At 37.2% G+C, this 18,780-nt stretch overlaps 1 protein-coding gene across 6 annotated transcripts in view; it reads left to right on the top strand.

Annotated features, from left to right (window-relative positions):
* The window catches only part of Heph (hephaestin), an 83,643-nt gene extending 65,785 nt beyond the window's left edge, over window positions 1-17,858 (top strand). For 5 of the 6 annotated variants that reach the window (XM_076562765.1, XM_015999681.3, XM_015999680.3 and 2 more), the window contains 5 exons: window positions 21-246; window positions 2,650-2,789; window positions 3,859-4,021; window positions 10,036-10,080; window positions 12,478-17,846. In XM_076562765.1, coding sequence (XP_076418880.1) covers window positions 21-246; window positions 2,650-2,789; window positions 3,859-4,021; window positions 10,036-10,080; window positions 12,478-12,710 — 807 coding nt within the window. In that variant the 3' untranslated portion in view covers window positions 12,711-17,846. Of the gene's footprint in view, window positions 1-20; window positions 247-2,649; window positions 2,790-3,858; window positions 4,022-10,035; window positions 10,081-12,477 lie in introns of all 6 variants that reach the window. The other variant, XM_042269130.2, reaches the window with a different exon arrangement.
* Window positions 17,859-18,780: the final 922 nt, after the last annotated feature.

Raw genomic sequence — 18,780 nt, 5'->3', positions numbered from 1 at the left:
TGTCTTTCTCCCTTCATTAGGACATGTATAGTGGCCTGGTGGGACCCTTAGTCGTCTGTCGAAAGGGCATCTTGGGACCCCATGGAGGTCGGAATGATATGGACCGGGAATTTGCCTTGCTGTTTTTGATCTTTGATGAGAACCAATCTTGGTATTTGGAGGAGAATATCGCAATTTATGGGCCCAGAGAGACACACCATGTTAACCCACAGGATGCGACTTTCTTGGAGAGCAATAAAATGCATGGTCTGTAGAAAAGAAGTTACTCCTATTTCAAAGTAGTCTGCACTGTTTTCATGAGATGATCTGTTAAGTTCATCTCTATCTATGGGTGCACAATTCTGGAATAGATGAGAAAGTTGGACAGTGGATTAGAAATGACTTAGAGAAAAGCCTTTCTTATTATTCTACACATATATTTGCAAATCAGATACGTGGTATATATTAGATGAGGTGCCCAGAAAGAAGGAAGCTAATTCTTTAAAGTGATCATCATGACACAAGCAAATTTTAACATACTAGATAATGGAAGATGGACATTTATGGCCCTCTATATACATAAATAGCCACCTGGTAAGTGCCCCTCTGTTTCAAAATTCTGAATTTGTTTTCCTCTCAAACGCATGATATTTAATCACCACTTTAAATTCTGGATCTGTTTTGTCAATATAGACACAAGAAGGAGAATTTGTCATTTTTATTACTTTTAAAACAAAGTTTGAATTTACATGGAGTAGTTGGAGAAGATAGTCATAGAGAATAGCACACTGAACTTACGTTACATACAAGGAAGAACTTTTTGGCTCTTGAATGGATCTAGGGTGGGAGAACTATCATCAAAGCCTTTTTTTGCTCTAGCTATCTGGTAGCTTTTCACAAAAAAGTCACAAATAAGAGGGAGGGCTTAAGTGCAGAGGAATGTATGAAGTGATCTCTCCCTAGCACTTCTCGCCCAAGATTTCTTTGATCTGAAAGTGAGGTGCAGCTTTGATAATGACTCTAATGGAACTCAAAAGTAGTATCCTATTGTCCTACAGATTTTATCTATTTCCCCTTGATGGAGAGATGAGTGATTCACACTAGAACAGATGATTCACAACTTTACAAAGTGAACTTTTTTAGTTTCTGTCAAATCAAGGAAATAAAATGGGCTAGAACAAAGAGGAAATAAGGGCACAGTTACATCCTCCCAATTCAGGACTTGGCTAATACCCACTTTCACCTACTCAGGTGTCCATTTTCCAAACTTCAGATATTACTCTACCTAGGTAGCTAGATAGCAGGTATCTTTGGACATCTGCTTAGTACTAGTACTATAAATACAAATAAAAATAATGTTGTAGTCCAAGGGGACAAGAAAAATAATATTCTAACTCTTCCTCTACATTTCTGAACCAACTGAGAAAAATAAATGGTTAAGATAAAATATGAGCCTTATTACTGAGAATGCTAATTGGAAAACTGAATTTCATTTTATAACTAAATATGATTGCTGATACTTTCCTGGCAACAGACAGGTTTTCTAAATTGTCATTGACATCAATGGACAACAAAATTTCTCTGCATTAAGAGAGGCAGGATCTTACCAGAACCAATTAGTGAACCAATTTGCACCCTTTTCTATGATCAAAGAGATAATATATCTAGAAGTGGCTGAGCTGAGCAATTTTGGTTCTTTTTTTTTTTTTTTTTTTTTTTACCAAATCCACAATTTGATGTTGGTAGACATAGAGCAATATTGTAGCTGTTCCTTCCATTATTTTCCCTCTTGAAGAGTAGAGTAGAAATTACCTCTCATGTGTGAGAAAATGAGACGTGGGAGGAAATTGGTTTGGGTAAAATTCTACCAATATGAGTTGATGTAACAATGAATATCAGTGTCTTTGTCGCATAGGATGTGACTTTGGAAGAGAATGTGGTCATCAAAACAATGTATATTGTAGTCTGAGTTATCTGCTTGCAGTACTGCAAATAAATAAATAAATAACTAAATAAATTTATTTCCTACTTATTAGTAACCTAAGACAAGTTGGCAGCATAAGCTTTCACACCTTAAAAGATAAATAAACCTGGCAGACAGATTTTGGAGAGTTCTAATGAATCATGCTGAGGAGTATTGGAGGAGTTCAAAGGGGGAAGGTGGCATAAGAAATTGAGGTTACACAGAGCAGCTTAGGAAATCAGAAAAGTTTTCTTAAGGAGGTGAAATTTTAAAGAGAAATAATAAGGAAGCAGTATTTATGAGAGGGAAACTCAGAAACCTAAGAATCCAGATAACATGTATAGACCAAGTGAATGACGGTGAAAGAAAAGAATCTTACTAATTGGAATCAAAGCTGTTGGTAGTAGGAGATGAATCTGGGAAGGTGGTGTGGAGGTGTATTTTGAATGAACTTATTGGTTAAGCTGTAGAACCATGGAGTTATTGTTTGGGAAAGGGAGGAGCCCTTAATTTTTTTTTTAACTTTAGAATTACATGGTCAGAATAATTGCTTAGAGATAACTCTGAAATCATTATTGTGGAAAATACATTGAAGAGAGAGATGTAGAAAATTAGTAGTCTATTGCTATCATCAGAAATGATAGGAAATAGACATAGGGCAAAATGTAAATAAAAGAAAAGATATGAGACATTTTCTTCTTTTACAGCCATCAACGGGAAACTCTATGCTAATCTCAGGGGTCTTACTGTATACCAAGGAGAAAGAATAGCCTGGTACATGCTAGCCATGGGCCAAGATACTGACATTCACACTGTACACTTCCATGCAGAGAGTTTCCTCTACCAGGTGAGCTGAAATATGGTTGAGCCCCATAGGAGTGGTTAAAACAATGCCTTGAGAGTCATTGCAGAAGGCAATGGCAAGGAATAAGGTAATGGTTAAGGAAATATGAAGGTCTACAATATGGAACATCTATTAGGGGATTCTACTCAATTGTGTATCCCAACAGTACTAACTTCCAGTCTTTAGCTTTTCCTTCTGGTAAGTAAGAGACTGCCTCATTTAAAAAGTAAGTAGATGGTGCCGGGCGGTGGTGGCACACGCCTTTAATCCCAGCACTCCGGAGGCAGAGGCAGGCGGATCTCTGTGAGTTTGAGGCCAGCCTGGTCTTCAAAGCGAGTTCCAGGAAAGGTGCAAAGCTACACAGAGAAACCCTGTCTCGAAAAAACAAAAAGCAAAAAACAAACAAACAAACAAAAAGTAAGTAGATGGAAGGTACCAGTGTCACTGTATCTGAGCCAAAGACTTTAGACTCAATGAGCAATGACCTTAAGAGCAAAGGATTTCAAATATTCTTAAAATCCCTAAAAGTCTTTAATCCATCATAACAAGAGTTTAAGTTCAGGAGCTACATAGAAACAATTTGTGATTATGAAAATGTTTTAATCTTAGGAAAAGAGCACAGAATTGAAGGCATCATTGTAGACTTAGAGGATCTAGAACAATTTTGATCAGGGTCTTGGTAAAAAGGAGAAACTAAACTGAATTCACTTCTAAAGGAAACATGTAGATCCTTCTTAGAGATCAGAACTTAATCCAGACTCTCCAGATTTTAGCTTATGGAAAATTTCAGAGAAACTAGGTTTCAACCCTCTAAAAGAACTGGTAACATCTTTCATCTGTGGCACTTGATGGAAAAGTAGAAGGAGGAAAATGCTGTGTTGTTTTAGTTTACATGATTGGATTCTAGGAGAGAGAAATAAAATGGACACTTGAAGTTTCTCATTGGTACAGACATTTTGGAGTTTTTAAGAACTTTATCTTTTAATCCTTAGCATCATAGACTTTTAGTTCCTGTAAGCTGTAAATTGGTTCCTATAATTTTCAGTTCTTCTCTCCATCATTTTTCTTACAGAATGGACACAGTTACCGGGCAGATGTTGTGGATCTCTTCCCAGGGACATTTGAGGTTGTAGAGATGGTAGCCAGCAACCCCGGGACATGGCTGATGCACTGCCACGTGACTGACCATGTTCATGCTGGCATGGAGACCATCTTTACTGTCTTGTCTCACAAAGGTAGGACCCAAGCCACTCAAGTATGTTATTTTCTAATCTTTTGTCTAGCCTGTAGAAACCAGTTGATAGTAAAGAACCACTTGAACTTCCCCCTACTGGCCCAGAAGAAACAGGTTTTATCATAGAACAGGGCCCATTTAGACATTTCCCCAAGCTGCATTTCTCATTCTCCCTTGCAAATGTAATAAGTTCACATGTGTTGGCCTAGTCTGAAACTGGGAGGGCTCTTTGCTAGTGTAGGTTTACCACCCTTTGACAAAAAATTAGTTTATTTATTTACAAATTCATCATTTAATGTCTAATAGAAGTACTATGTCAAGGAAATTCTTAGTGAATTGATGTGGTCATTGACAATAAAGACAAGTGTGTGGGGCTGGGAAGATGGCTGAGTGGGCAACAGTGTTTGAAAGCAAGCATGAGAACCTAAGTTTACAGTCATTTAAAAGAAGCTGGGTGTGACCAAAATACCTGTAACCCAAGTGCTGCAGGATGAAGACAGGAAAATGCTGAGAACTTACTAGCTAAGCCAAACAGCAAGTTCTGGGTTCAGTGGGAGACTCTGTCAATGAAGCAAAGGTTTTGAATGCATGGGCATGAGCACACATACCTGCACAAACACATGTGAGCATATATACAACACAACACATCATGCACAGACACAGACATGCTCACTGATTTACACCCCCAGTTCATAGTGAGTCCTTTGCTAAAGAGAAGAAAATAATTCTAGTGAATAATCATGGCTTTGTGAAGGTTGTGAATGACAGTTCTTCAGAATTATCTCTAAGTGAAATGTTAAGTGTCTCTCTTCTTCAACATGAACTATGTTCAGCCACCAGCACTAACTATCTCCCTTCCAAGAAGCTTTTTGGATCAATGCATATTTTTTACTTTGTTTTTATTTTTGAGATTATAATACAATTATAGCATTTCTCCCTTCCCTTTCCTCTCTCCAAACCCTTGCATATAGTCCCCCATGCTGTTTTTCAGTCACGAACCACTTTTCCATTAATTATTATTGATTGCATGTATGTATATCTATATATACGTATATTTTCCTAACTATAGCCAGCTCAGTCCATATAATGTTACTTGTATGGATGTTTTTTAAGTTTTTTTTCATATATCACACTGCTTTGGAAAATAATGGTATTAGAGTAACTATTCTGAAATTGGCAGCCCCTGACTCTATCAAAAGACATGGAGAGGCAAGTTACCTTTGACTATTCAAACAGGCTTAGCAAACTAGAGTACAGAATACAACTCTGTTCTTAACTTAATGGAAGAAGATAAAATGATAGCACATACGATTTCTCCTATCATTGAAGAGTTTTTCTCTGACAAATCGTAATGCTAGAATATTGCTTCTGTTGTGTTTACTTATTACTGTGGTACAATTCCCCAGAACCCAGACTTCATTTTTCTATCAGTCCACAGACCAGAAGACACACCATCAAGGTGCTATAGATTCAAGAAATAGGCTCTCTTATGACATTATAAGTTATCTTCATATATGAGCCATTCAAAATATGAGAACATCTCAATATGTATCATCAGAGTACCTCAAATTACCCTTTGAGAAGATCCAACCCATACCTCTTAACCTATTTGCAGTTTTGTTTCTTTATCCAATATGAATGATCTCATTTTGCTCTGACTCTACATATCCTAACAGCGCAATCAGAAAATAGAGTTAAAGATAAAGAGAGAAAGCCTAACTTTTTTCTTTTAAGGTTTTTATTTTAACAATTTAAAACAAATTTTTAGATTTAAGTATATTCTGATCATATTCTTCCCCTTCCCCAAAGTCCTTCCAGATTTTCTCCCTCTCCCTACCCACCCAAATTTCAGTTCTTTAAAAAAAAAAGCAAATAAAAACCCCATACAAGAACACCCTTCCAGAAATAAGAAAGCAAAATGAAAGAAAAAACAAATAGAAAAATAAGCAACAAAACTCCACCAAACTGTAACCAAATAAAAGCCACCAAACTGTAACCAAATAAAAGTACCCATGAGCATGCGTGCACACAGAAACACACACACACACACACAGTGAAGTACAGTATACATTGGTCAGCTACTCCTGACCATGAGTGAAGTACAGTATACATTGGTCGGCTACTCCTGACCATGAGACCTGCCCTGGACTGGTTGATATACCCAGTGTCACTCCATTGGAGAAAATTGATTTTCCCTCTCCCAGCAGATATTAATGAGTGTTCAGTTGTTAACCTTTACCCAAGTGGCTAGGTTTCCAATTCATTCATTCATTCATTTTTTTAAAAGATATAACAAAATAAAATATAATAAGATAAAACAAAAATTGTCACATCAAAATTTTACAAGACAAAAAAATAGAAAGAAAAGAACCCAAAAGGCACAAGAATCAGAGACCAACTCATTTGTACCCTTAGGAATTCTATAAAAAACACTAAACTAAAAGCTATAACATATATGCAGAGGATCTGGTGCAGACCCATGTAGGCCCTGTACATGCTGCCTTAGTCTTTGTGAGTTCATGTAAGCTTTGCTCATGTTCATTTAGATGGTCTTGTTCTCTTCGTGGCCTCCATCCTCACTGGCTCTTACACTCTTTCTGCTGCCTCTTCCTTGGGGTTCCCTGAGCTCTTGAGCTGAGAGGGATTTGATGGAGATTTACCATTTAGAGCTGATTGTTCCAAGATCTCTCATACTCTGCATAACATCTAGCTGTGCTTCTCTATCTTTGTTTCAAATGCTGTAGGAGAAAACTTCTCTGATGATGGCTGAACAAGGCATTGATCTATGAATATAGCAGAATGTCATTAGAAGTCATTTAATCACTATGCTTTCTGTTGTTGTTTTCCTCTTGTAGATCAATATTATTTAGTTTTCTGTTAGGTCACTGGGCCATCTAGTCATTGGTTCTTGGCCACCTAGGTAGTACTGGGTATGGGTTCCATGTCATAGAATGGACCTTAAGTTAAATCAGTTATGGTTGGTTAATCCCACAAGTTTTGTGCCCCCATTGCTCTAGCACATCTTGCAGGCATGACACCATTGTAGATGAAAGGGTTTGTGGCAAAGGGTTTGTGGCTGACTTGGTGTTTATGTTTCTCTTTTGAGAGCATGCAGAATACATTTCTGTACCAAAGAAGCTAGAACTCAGAGGTGGAGGCTTGTATGTGGGCACAAGCGTAGCTTCTCCATGTCCAATGAGTTGTGCAGGTGTTGTCTTCAGCAATGGGGTCTTGCTCTCAGGTTGTGGCAAACAATCTGTAGTCTTATCAATAGCCTGAGTTGTTCGGGCCTTCCCATTGGGCCCTTTTGGCCAACAACTCAATTAGATGTACCCCAATCCTGGTACAGGAAGCTTTGTTTGGTGACAAGGGATGGCCAGCTGGGACTGGGACTGTGCCTCCCTTGTTACTTGGCTATTTCATTTAGATCACCTTCATATATGTATTTTAAGAAATTTCTAGTGTATTAGGCTTTTATACTGCCTCTCAAATGTCACTTAATTTTAGCCGTTTCTCCCGATATTCCCTCCCACAATCCCCTCTCCACTCGATCCTTCTGTTCCTGCCCCCAATCTGTGTTGATCTATAATTATCTATTCTACTTCCCTTTCCTAATGAGATCTAATTGCTTATACCTACCCTGTTTGGGTCTGCAGATTGTAGTTTAGTTATCATCAACTTTACAGTTAATATCCACATATAAATGGATATTTCCATGTTTGTCATTCTGGGTCTAGGTTACCTTACTTAGGATTTTTTTTTTCTAGTTCCATTCATTTGCTTTCAAATTTCCTGATGTACTTTTTTTTTTTAAAAAAAAAACAGATGAGTAATACTCCATTGTGTAAATGTACCACATTTTCTTTACCCATTCTTCTATTGAGGGACCTCTAGGTTGTTTCCAATTTCTAAAAAGCCTATTTCTTGGATAAAGTTCATGATGAAGCTATGAGGCATATGAGCCACATCTAAGATGAAGGATGAATACAATACTGGAGGAAGAGAATCTTTCTATTGTGATAAGAGTGTAGACAGAACAAAGAGGATCAGTGTGTAGGCTTAGAAGGAGATCTTGGCAAACAGGTTTTCTGCCTTATGCTCTCTTAATTCCTCTGTGATGTAGCTTATAGAGTCATCTGCTGAGGAGGAACTATTTGAGGAAATTGGGAGAAGGGTTAGGATAGCTACTTTGGAGTGAGAAATAAAATCATTATTGCCTTATAGCATTGAGGGCTTAGTTAAAATTAGACAAAGTGAATCCAAATTTTTACATGTGTATTTTTTTCTGGTGTTATTCAGCATATTGGGTAAAATACAAGGCAAGTATAGTTATTGTGATTCCATATATGAGTGTTTGAAGTTATGGACTGTGGATTCTAGTCTGGTAATTAATGGAAGAGAAGATATGGATGAAATGGGTAGGTCAGGGAAGTCAAATGGTTTAGGAATAAAATGTTTAATGAGGGGGAGAATAACAGGATTTTTGCTAGCAAAAGAATAAGCATTAAAAAGAGATATTTCTATTAGTTTTGGGATTTCTGTGGTGGTGCAGCTCTGGATGAGCAATCCAGTATAACCATGATTGACCATGAGTGGTAAAACTGGAGTGAATATACAAGTATACAAGTAACTAGAATGAAAGTGTCTATTCTTGGGATGGGAATTGAGAAAGACTATACTAATAACCAAAGACTTCCATGGATGGAAAGAACTACTAGATGAGAGTAACAAGAAAGGTTTTTGTTTTTCTAGTTAGTTAATGTGGCCCCCAAAAGAAATCCCTCTTTACTAAAGTGAGAGAAACAATATTTAAATAGCACATATCCCAGAAAATAGCTCAGCTTCATTGAAGGAAGAAAGGAAGAATTATTTTGAGACAGGATTGAATGTGTAGAGCAGTACATTTGACAGAGAGCAGGGGCTTTCTGAAGAGATAGTGGGAAATGCTGGAGGAAAAATCATACAGTATTCAATGAGGATAGAGAAAGGGACAAAAAACACAGAAATAAAGGCAGATGAGTAAGTTATATTTTGGCTTCCAAGGTCTATGCACTTGCCCTTGTTTCCTGTGACCACCCAAAATCAAATTAACATTTTAATATTGGTTTTTACTGATGAAATTTCTTACCTGACAGTTTCATGCATGTCTGTTAATATATTCTGCTTACTCTTTCTCACTTTAATTACCTCAACCAGTCCCTTTCTCAGATTCATAACTTTTAGGTTGGTTTTGTGACATTCAGTTTAATCAGAGCCATCTGCATGACCATTGGATTGGAACTATTTGTTGGAGCCTGGTGAGATCATCAGTGGGTACTTAACTGAAGGCAATGGTCCTCACTATCCCTAAATCTATCTGTAGCAAAGTCCAGCCATGAGCAATAGAGACCTCTGAGCTACTTCTCCATCTATGCTTAACTCTTGACAATGCCATTCTTGTATAGATCCACGACAGGCATCCACACCTGCTTTGAGTTTGTGATTATAGGGGCTTTGTCTTGATCAGGAGATGACATTTTGCAGCCCTTCTCCATATCTTCCATCTCTTACATTCTTTGTGACACTTCTTCCACCGTGTTCCTAAAGCCTTAGAGTGGATAGTATAAATGTGTTGTTTAGATCTGAGCACCTGTGCAGCGATAGGCCTCTGTATTCATCATTATTCACAGAAAAGAGTCTTCTTTCATTAAGGCTGAGAGTATCATATGTCTAAAAGGATAAATGTAACTATGTAGGAGGTGGCTTGATGCTATGTTAATTTGATAAACAACAGTATTCTATACCCCCCACCACACAAGACCCATGTTCTGCCCTACTATGGTTTTTTGACTCAGTTTAAAGTACCAGGCATGGATTCCCTTGTTTTCTTAGAGCAGGTATTAAATCCAATCAGAGGGACCTTAATAAAGTAGTAAATTCCGAAGAGAAATTGCTTCAAGTAATGTAAGTATCCTATAGAAATCCTATAGATTAGTACAAAGAATAATAGGATCAACCTCTTGTCTTTTCCCACAGAACATTTAAGTACTATGACTACCATTACCAAAGAAATTGGAAAAGGTATGTTGGATGATATATATTTATACTCTGAGAAGTTACATGTGGAGTGTGTGTGTGTGTGTGTGTGTGTGTGTGTGTGTGTGTAATATATGACACTTCTAGCATTTCTAGCATGACTAAACTTGGGCACCATAATATAACACCTTAAGATTTCTGTAAGATGTTAAAAGCCAATGAACTAGGATTCAGTTACCCTCAACATGTTTATCCACCTTGTATCACCCATAAACTTTGGAGCTTGGGAAAACAGCCACATAGAAAGCTGTATTCTTAGCTCACAAACTGTTTTATGAGGGAGAAGAGAATTCCAAACCCGGCTAGGTCAGACCTGAAAGAGTTATAGTAAAAACAAAGATTGCTACATGAATAATGTGAGACTAGAACAAATATCAGATGTCCTTTAACAACTACTTTTATTCTTTTCTCTATAGAATACCAGGGAATTGTAGCTTGGGGACCATTTGTTTGTTTCTCTTTGAGAAAATATTCTTTTCCTATGATGTGTAGGTCAAAATTATTGTTTCATTCTTTACTCCACTTGTGTCTTTTACCAGAAAGATTCAGAAAGTTATGTGAGGTACAAGGACTATTAGACCCATGTGTGCTATCATCCCTGATATCCCCATACTTGGGAAGTAGAGCAGGAGAACCATAGGTTAAAGACAAGCCTAGACTTAAAGTGAGACCATGTCCCCAAAGATTAAAAACCCCATGTTAGAGGGATACTAAAGAATATCAATTTACTCTGGAGATTTTCAGCTCTACTGAAAGCCACCTTCTCATTAGTAAAGTCCCTATGATCTACTTAAGTGTCTCATGAATTGTTAACCATGGACTGGGATGTATCCTGGAAAGGTTAGAGAAAGGTAATGTAAGGGCAGTGCTCAGATCACATTTTCTTCAACTCAAGTAACCTAATGTCGTATAACTATATGTGTGTATGTATACATTTATCGTTTGTTACATATGTGTATATATAAACATATATTTGTGCATGTGCATATGTGTATATAATGTGTGCACATTTGTATACATACATAAATAAAATGTGTGCATTTTTCATAAACTCTCACTTGAGGAAAAAACTGTCAAAATATTTGGACTAATAAAGCTCACTAATTTTCTAAATTGGGAGTTTGTTCAGGGTCACAAGAAGAATAAATGCCAGAATGTAAACTCAGAACCAGAATGCTTTCCAGTTTCTATTTGAACTCATTACTTTGCATCTTCTTTCAGTTCTGTGAGAACATTCATTCATCCAATTATGCGTTCATCAAACAAGTGTCAATTACCAGGGGCACAAAAACAAATAAGATATAATTGCTACTTTCCAGTGCCTAAAAATGGAATGAGACACAGAAACAATAATTGTAATGCTAGATGCTGGGCACAGAACGTGTAAACAGTAATACTATCTTATAATTATTGTATATTTGCTATTTACCAGGTGCCATGCTAAATATTCCATGCATATTATTAACTCATTTAAATCTGATAATAATCCCCTTTGTTAGGCATGGTTATCATTATCTACATTTTATAAAAAGAATAAACTAAGATTCATTAGGGATTCAGTCACTTAGCCCTAGGTCACAGACTAGATAAACCATAGATTTAGAAAGAACACAGGCAATTTGGAACCCTAGAGGAAGGCACCATTAATTGTCCAAATGAATTGCAGCTATGTAACATGGAGCTACAAAAGAGAGGGAAGTATTCAGGCAAAGTAAGAAGTCTGAACAAAGATAGAACCCATGGAGGTGCCATATTTTATGGGAAATAAAGATTGAGTTTCTGTGGTTGAATAATAGCAGATTAAGACTAGAAAGGTAGTTTATACTCTGACTGAGATGGTTGAAATGTGTAACTTAAAATTTTGAGCTTTGCCTTGTAGTTCAGTTGAAGACAGTGGAATGTTTATATGACAGAAACTATCACAGTCATCAAAAAAGATCTACCTGATATTACTATTAACATGATTCACAAAGATGGGAGTCCACACAGCATGGAGGCAAGCTGTCACAGTCTAATAGTTAAAATGAACATGGATAAGCTGGCTTGACTTAATGTTCTTCATGAAGTTTCACTTATTTATCCCTCTGAGTCCATGCAGACCAAGTGTAATCTTTTATTTTTTCTATAGCATTTTAAGTATTCTCCAGTGACTCTTAGCTCTTTTCATGGGTAAACAGAATAGGTACATCACTGATTTTCAAGGAAAGCTTCCAGCTGTAATATTATAATTATCTGATTATAAATTTGAAATTTGTCTTCATCAGCTGGTTTGAAGAATGGGGACAGATATTCTATCCTATATTCATGAACTTGTTTTACTAGGAGGTGTCTGTAGAAGATAACCTCATGTATGGGTATCCCTTTTCTCTTCCTCCATTTCAGCAGTAATCCTAAGAGACATCGGAGGGGACAATGTGAAGATGCTGGGCATGAAGATTCCCATAAAGGATGTTGAGATTCTGTCTTCTGTTTTGATTGCCATGTGTGTAATACTGCTTCTTGTTGCTCTGGCTCTTGGTGGTGTAGTCTGGCACCAGCATCGACAAAGAAAGCTTCGGCGCAACAGGAGGTCCATCCTTGATGATAGCTTCAAGCTTCTGTCTCTCAAGCAGTAATAGAAAACACATCTGGAATGTAGCCCATGCTCCCAGGAAGCCATATGCTAGCAGCAAACTCTTTTGTCAAGGGGTAGAGGTAGTGGAGAAGCAGAGAATGGAATCAAAATTATCTGGATATTTCTTTATTTATTTACATGGAAATCATATGCTCTCACTTGTTCTTTATTTTCCTTGCAATCTGAGGCAGTTAGGATTAGGTAAGTTCCTTTGTATACAAACTTCAGCAGCTAGGGTGTGTCACCCTTCAGTACTGGAAGGTACAGAAATTCCTAGAACATAATCGTTCTCACAGAATTGGTACCAAGAAAAAGGTACCAAATTAGGTTTCTATTTCCAGGACCTAACAAGACAAGTATACTTTTAATTGTGGCCAAATGATCAGCCACAAAGTTAACCCACAAATAAATAAAGGACCAAGAACATAGGCATGCTGGAAAATGAAAGGTAGGGTAGGGAGTGGGAATCCAAATCACACTTTAATTATCTTTGGCAGTGGACTATTTAGGAGAAGTAAATGAAAAGGTTGGGGTTGTCACAAGTGCCTACAACTTCTGGAACCAGAAACACCTGTAAAACTGTCCTTCAGGTTTCTACATAGTGGTACTGTAGGGAATTTTGAATGTTCGCGGTAGCAAATCTTGTCCACTGAAGTACTTATTAAAAGACTGGAATACTGAATTTGATGATTTTGGTGATTCCCATGGCAACTGGGAGGTTGAATTACATTTTAAACAAAAGAATTTCAGTGATCTGGTGAGGCACATTATAAATATATACACTTTGTCAAAGTAAGCCTGCATGTCAGGCAGAGTGGTAACATCCTAGAGAAGTTTTGTGGGTGCTAAACATTTTTGGAATGTCAAGAAAAATGGCCAGAGAAGGTACAGAGACAAGACTGATACCTGTCCACTGGGCAAAAAGAGATAGGTGCATGCATGGTGCTTTGATAGATGGGGATGGGTATGGGACTATGAGAGGCATGTTTGCAATTTGTGAACCTCTTTATAGAACAGAATCATTCCTTCCTTACCTTACAGCAATATCCCTTTGTTACCAGCATGTTCAATCCTCTCTGAAACTTTGATCAGAAAACACAGACAAGAAAATAGGAATGGAGTAAGACAGTCCATTCCCACTCTAGTTTCCACATGGCAAATGGAGAACAGAAGGGCATCATGGAGAGTCATGATAATAGCAATGGTATGGGAATATAGCTTAGTGGTAAAGTGATTGCCTAATAAAAGAGTCCCTGGGTTGAAAAAAAGAACACAAAGGAAACAGAACAGAAAACAAGGTAATAACAAAGGTGCACAGTGATCTTCTTACACATAGCAAATAATTCTAATTCCTGATTGGATTGGACTTGCCTTGGTTCATTAAAATGGAGATTAAATGATTTTACTGAGGGTGACTCAGCAGCAAATTGAGTGGAGACTCAAATTTTCATCTCTTTGATCCCAAAAAGGTTCTATTCTCCCTTTGTCATGGAAACTTTACTGTTCTTTGTCTTTCTTACCCACTTGATTTCAAATTGTGAGGTTGCCTAGCAACTTGTTTACTTAGTTAGCAACCCACAGAGTTCGTTTCCAGTTGCCATAGGATGTTGCAGGTTGGAGGCCAGAGATGAAAATAAAGACCAGAATAAGGCATTTTGTTCGTCCATGGTCAGTGGCTTTCTGGAAAATTTCTGGAAATCTGGGGAAAATAGATGTGGAGGAACATATTAATTACCCATTATCCTGTTATAGAAATAATATGCCTTCTCAGTGAGAAATCACTCTACACACTTAGAGATAAAGTAAAGGCTCTTAACCACAGTGCACATGGCTGACTGTGGCTAATGCCCAAATAAGAGTCAGAAATGAATGGAAGATTTTACTAACTTATATACACCTTAGGCTTATGCATCCCACAAACACTGTCATCCTAAAATCTTTTTCTCTACTGGCCCAAGGTTACACTTTGAACAATTTAAACAGTCAGGAGACTTCAAGTCTGGCCACTTAGGCAGATAGGAGATTTATATAGCACAGATATCACCATAATTATTTTTAGGTATACCAGTGTTATTCCTTTTTGAGTAGTTGTTACCCGGGGTCATCCTTTCTACATAGCAGACTTGTGACAGAGCAAGATGGTACAGAGGTTCCTCCATCTTATATTCTTGTGGAAGCTGTTTTAGGTTTGACTAGAATTTGATCTCCTTCATGGAAAGCTCTGTGGAAAATTACTGAACTCTAGCAACCTGAATTCAAGATGCTCCAGCTAATTTATCTTGGCTTCTGTTAAACTGCCTGCTTGTGCAAACCTCCCCCTCCATCTAATTGCTTATCTCAGCTTCTGTTAAACTGCTTGCTTGTGTAAAACCTCCCTCTGCAGCTGCTAAGTGAGATAGCAGGGTATAGTTCTACCTTTAAAAACCCCTTACTCTAAATTGTCAGTGCTATTCTGGGGTCCTGAATACCTGAGTTTAGTCCCAGCTGGCTGGAATAAAGACTTTCAACTGGACATAAACTGTGTCTGAGTAGTCTTCTCTGGTAGGCCCCCTGTAACAGAATTTGTTTTTCCTCATAGGAACATAGGAGACTTAATGGCAGACCAAAAATTAATGATGGCTATGATTCTATTCTGCTCCAACTCTAGCTATCCCTTAGAAGTATATCTTTGGTATTGGAATCAGGGCCAGTCCTGGTGAATAAACATTCACATTCTAGCACCATAAATTTTACTTATCTGTAATAGGCCTGGTGCGCATGCTGCTTATCTTTGAGGTGTTTTGTAGCTAGTGCTACTTAGGCAAAGTTTCACTTGTGTGACTTAATCTCTCCCAAGCAAATCTATTAGTAAGTCCTTTATAATAACAATTTTTATCACTTTGAGTTTCTTTTACAACACCACAATTCAAGTGTTAGTATTTAAGCCTTTGCAAATTGATAGATTAAGCAATAAAAGACAACCCCCATTTGGGCTGTTTATGTGGAGATTAATGAAAACTGACCCATTTCATGGAACCCAGTCAATTAATATTGATAACTTACATATAACTGGGAGGTCCTTAGTTTGTAGATGTGAGACTGAAAGATATAGGTATGGCATGGTGCATTTTAAAAGACTTTAAAATTATTTTTTAACTATGTGTATGTGGGGGCAGGGATAGAATAAGACCAGAGGTATCAGATGCCCTGGAGCTGGAATTACAGATGGTTGCAAGACACTGAATGTAGGTTTGGGAACCAAACTGAGGTCCTCTGCATGAGCAGTATTTGCTCTTAATCAATGAGCCATACCTGTAGCCAAACTTAATGCATTTTTTCTTTGAGTAATTCCCCCTCCAATCAAAAAAATGAAATCTTAGAGCCTTTGTATTTAGAAAAGAATGTATTTTTACTGAAGTTGTTCTAAATATGGATATAAGGAGGTACTATGCAAAAAGTAGTTAACTAGTGCTCTTATCATGTTCATTGCTCAAGCCTGAAGTTCCCAACATCAGCACAATAGTGTGTCTTGTTTGCTTTCTCTTGTTTGTAACTATTTTGCTTTATTTATTACCGTTGTGGAGTGCATACCAGATAATCATGTGGAGGTCAGAAAACAACTTTCAGAAATGGGTTTTCTCCCCTGACCGTGGCGTCTGGAAATTGAACTCGCATTATCAGGCTTGTATGACAAGCATCTTTACCCAGGGAGTCACTTGCTGGACCCCAGATATCTTCGTTTATATATTTTTTTGATTCTCATTTCAGTTAAAGGCTTAACCATTTGTTAGCTTAGCATAGTGTCTTATTCATATAATCCCAGCACTGAGACATAAAGGCCACAAGTTCAAGGTCAGTCAAGAGTGCATAGTGAGTTCCAGACCAGCCTGTGCTACTGAATGAAACTGTTTCTCACAATTTCTCAAAACAAAGAGGGCGAAAACTCACAACCATTTGTTTGCTGGACTATTGTATTCTTTTCCTGCTGTTTTTCTCAGATTCTCTCTAGACTTAAAATTGATTTTCCAGACAGAAAAGTGAGGTTTCAAAAATATAATTAAGCCTCTAGTTTGAACAACATATTGTACATTTAGATCTCCCTGGAGATAATTAAAGCAGCAACAACAGAAGAAGAAAGAGAAAATCAGTAAATAGGGACAGCAGGGCTGAAAACGTGTTAGCTTTGCATCATATGACTCTCTACCCAGAACAGCCAAGTCACAGCATACTTACACTCAAATAAACAAGGTAGAACATTGTGATGGTTTGAATGAATAGACTTATGTTTTTGAATGCCCAAAGGGAATGCCAATATTAGGAGTTGTGGCTTTGTTGGAGTAGGTATGGCCTTGGTAGAGGAAATGTGTCAGTATAGATGTGTGCTTTAAGGTCTTATATGCTCAAACTATATCTAGTGTGACACACAGTTGCTTTTGCTGCCTGCATATCAAGATGTAGAACTCTAAGCTCTTTTTCTAGTACCACCTATACCTGCACACTGCCATCCGATACTGCCATGATGCTGGACTAAACCTCCGAAACTATAAGCCAGCCCAATTAAATGTTTTTTCTTTATAAGAGTTAGCATGGTCATGATGTCTCTTCATAGCAATAGAAACCCTAACTAAGACAATCATATGCATAGAAATAGCCAAAGAGTTACAGCAAATTAAGTGACAGTAGGTACCTTTTAGAAACCCTGGAAGCTGGAAGGAAGTAGCATAGTGTTTTTCTAATGAAGAAAGAAAAAGATTACCAAAGCCAAGTATAGTGGTACACACACCCACAATTTTAATGCTTGGAATGCACAGCTTAGACTTCATTGAAAGTTTGAAGCTAGCCTGAGCTATATACTAAGAAGCTGACTCACCCCATCATTCAAAATTCTATATCTAGTGAAGAGTCTGCATTTTCTAGAATTGTGTATAAATACAATTCATGTAGTATGTACTATGTGGTCTAACTTCTTCACTGTATGTATTAACATCTTTTAAAATAATTTTTGAGTTATATTCTATTGTATGGAAATAATGTGATTTTTTCTTCAGTTTACTTATTGTGGGTATTTGAGTTGTACTTATCACAAAAAGTTGGATTGAACATTCATGTACAAAAAAATTAGATGATACCCTGGAACATACAATAAACATCATTAAATATAGACAAATTGAAATCCAACTTTGTTTTTTTTTTAACCACAGTAGATTCAAACTAGAAATCAGTAACTGAAAAAAATTAGGAAAATCACATTTAACACTTAAGAACTTAAAAATATAATTTAAAATACTTCATGGATAAAGGAAAAGGTCTCACTGGTCCTTGAAGTATGATTTTAAATTATGACCTTAAGTTGAGGTCTCTGGACAGACCAGGATTTAACAACAGTGTGACCCTATGCTGCTTCCATGAGCTGCCCATTAGAGTTATGTCCTAACGACTGGCTGTTATTTCTTAGATCCAGTCAAGAATAAGTGGGCATCATGGACCTGACCAAGAAGCTGAAATCTTCCTGTGAATTTCTGAGTTAAATCATTTGTACTGGAGTTGCATGGATGCTTGGTATTCTAGTTCATAGGCAGGAGAAATGCAAATGGAATGAGGCCCAGTTGTAACCTTAAATGCTGCATAACAAACCTTTGCTTAGAAACAAAGCAAGCAAAGAAGGAATGTTAAAGTCAGGAATAAGGCTTTCCAGAGTATTCAGTTCTAAAGTGCAGGGTCAAGTACAGGTGATTAAGGAAATAAAGTTCTGCATGCTTTTAATCACTGCCTAAGTAATGTACCTTTGACTTATCTTTCCTACACTGTATATTTTGATAGTCATAAGTTGTTTTTAACACTAAGTGCTGACAGAATTACATAGTTTAACTTTGAAATATTCAGGTTCTTAATTGGTTGTTAGGAGAAACCTCTTCAAAGTAAGTAGAAAATATTTCTCTGCCTGTAAATTTATAAAAGAAAGAGTTGTTATTCTGGGTCAGAAGAAAGGTCCTTACAAATGTTATATGTAAAAATATGTCAACTTCAGATGCTGTTGTTGCTATGCTTTGTGAAACTACATTCAGTCTCTAAGGAAGTCCTTAGAGTTCTGA

This window comes from Peromyscus maniculatus, chromosome X (genome assembly GCF_049852395.1).
Source record: "Peromyscus maniculatus bairdii isolate BWxNUB_F1_BW_parent chromosome X, HU_Pman_BW_mat_3.1, whole genome shotgun sequence".
In the NCBI taxonomy this organism is placed as follows: domain Eukaryota; kingdom Metazoa; phylum Chordata; class Mammalia; order Rodentia; family Cricetidae; genus Peromyscus; species Peromyscus maniculatus.
The sequence above is the reverse complement of the archived record's forward strand: the minus strand, read 5'-3'. Positions and strand labels throughout refer to the sequence as shown.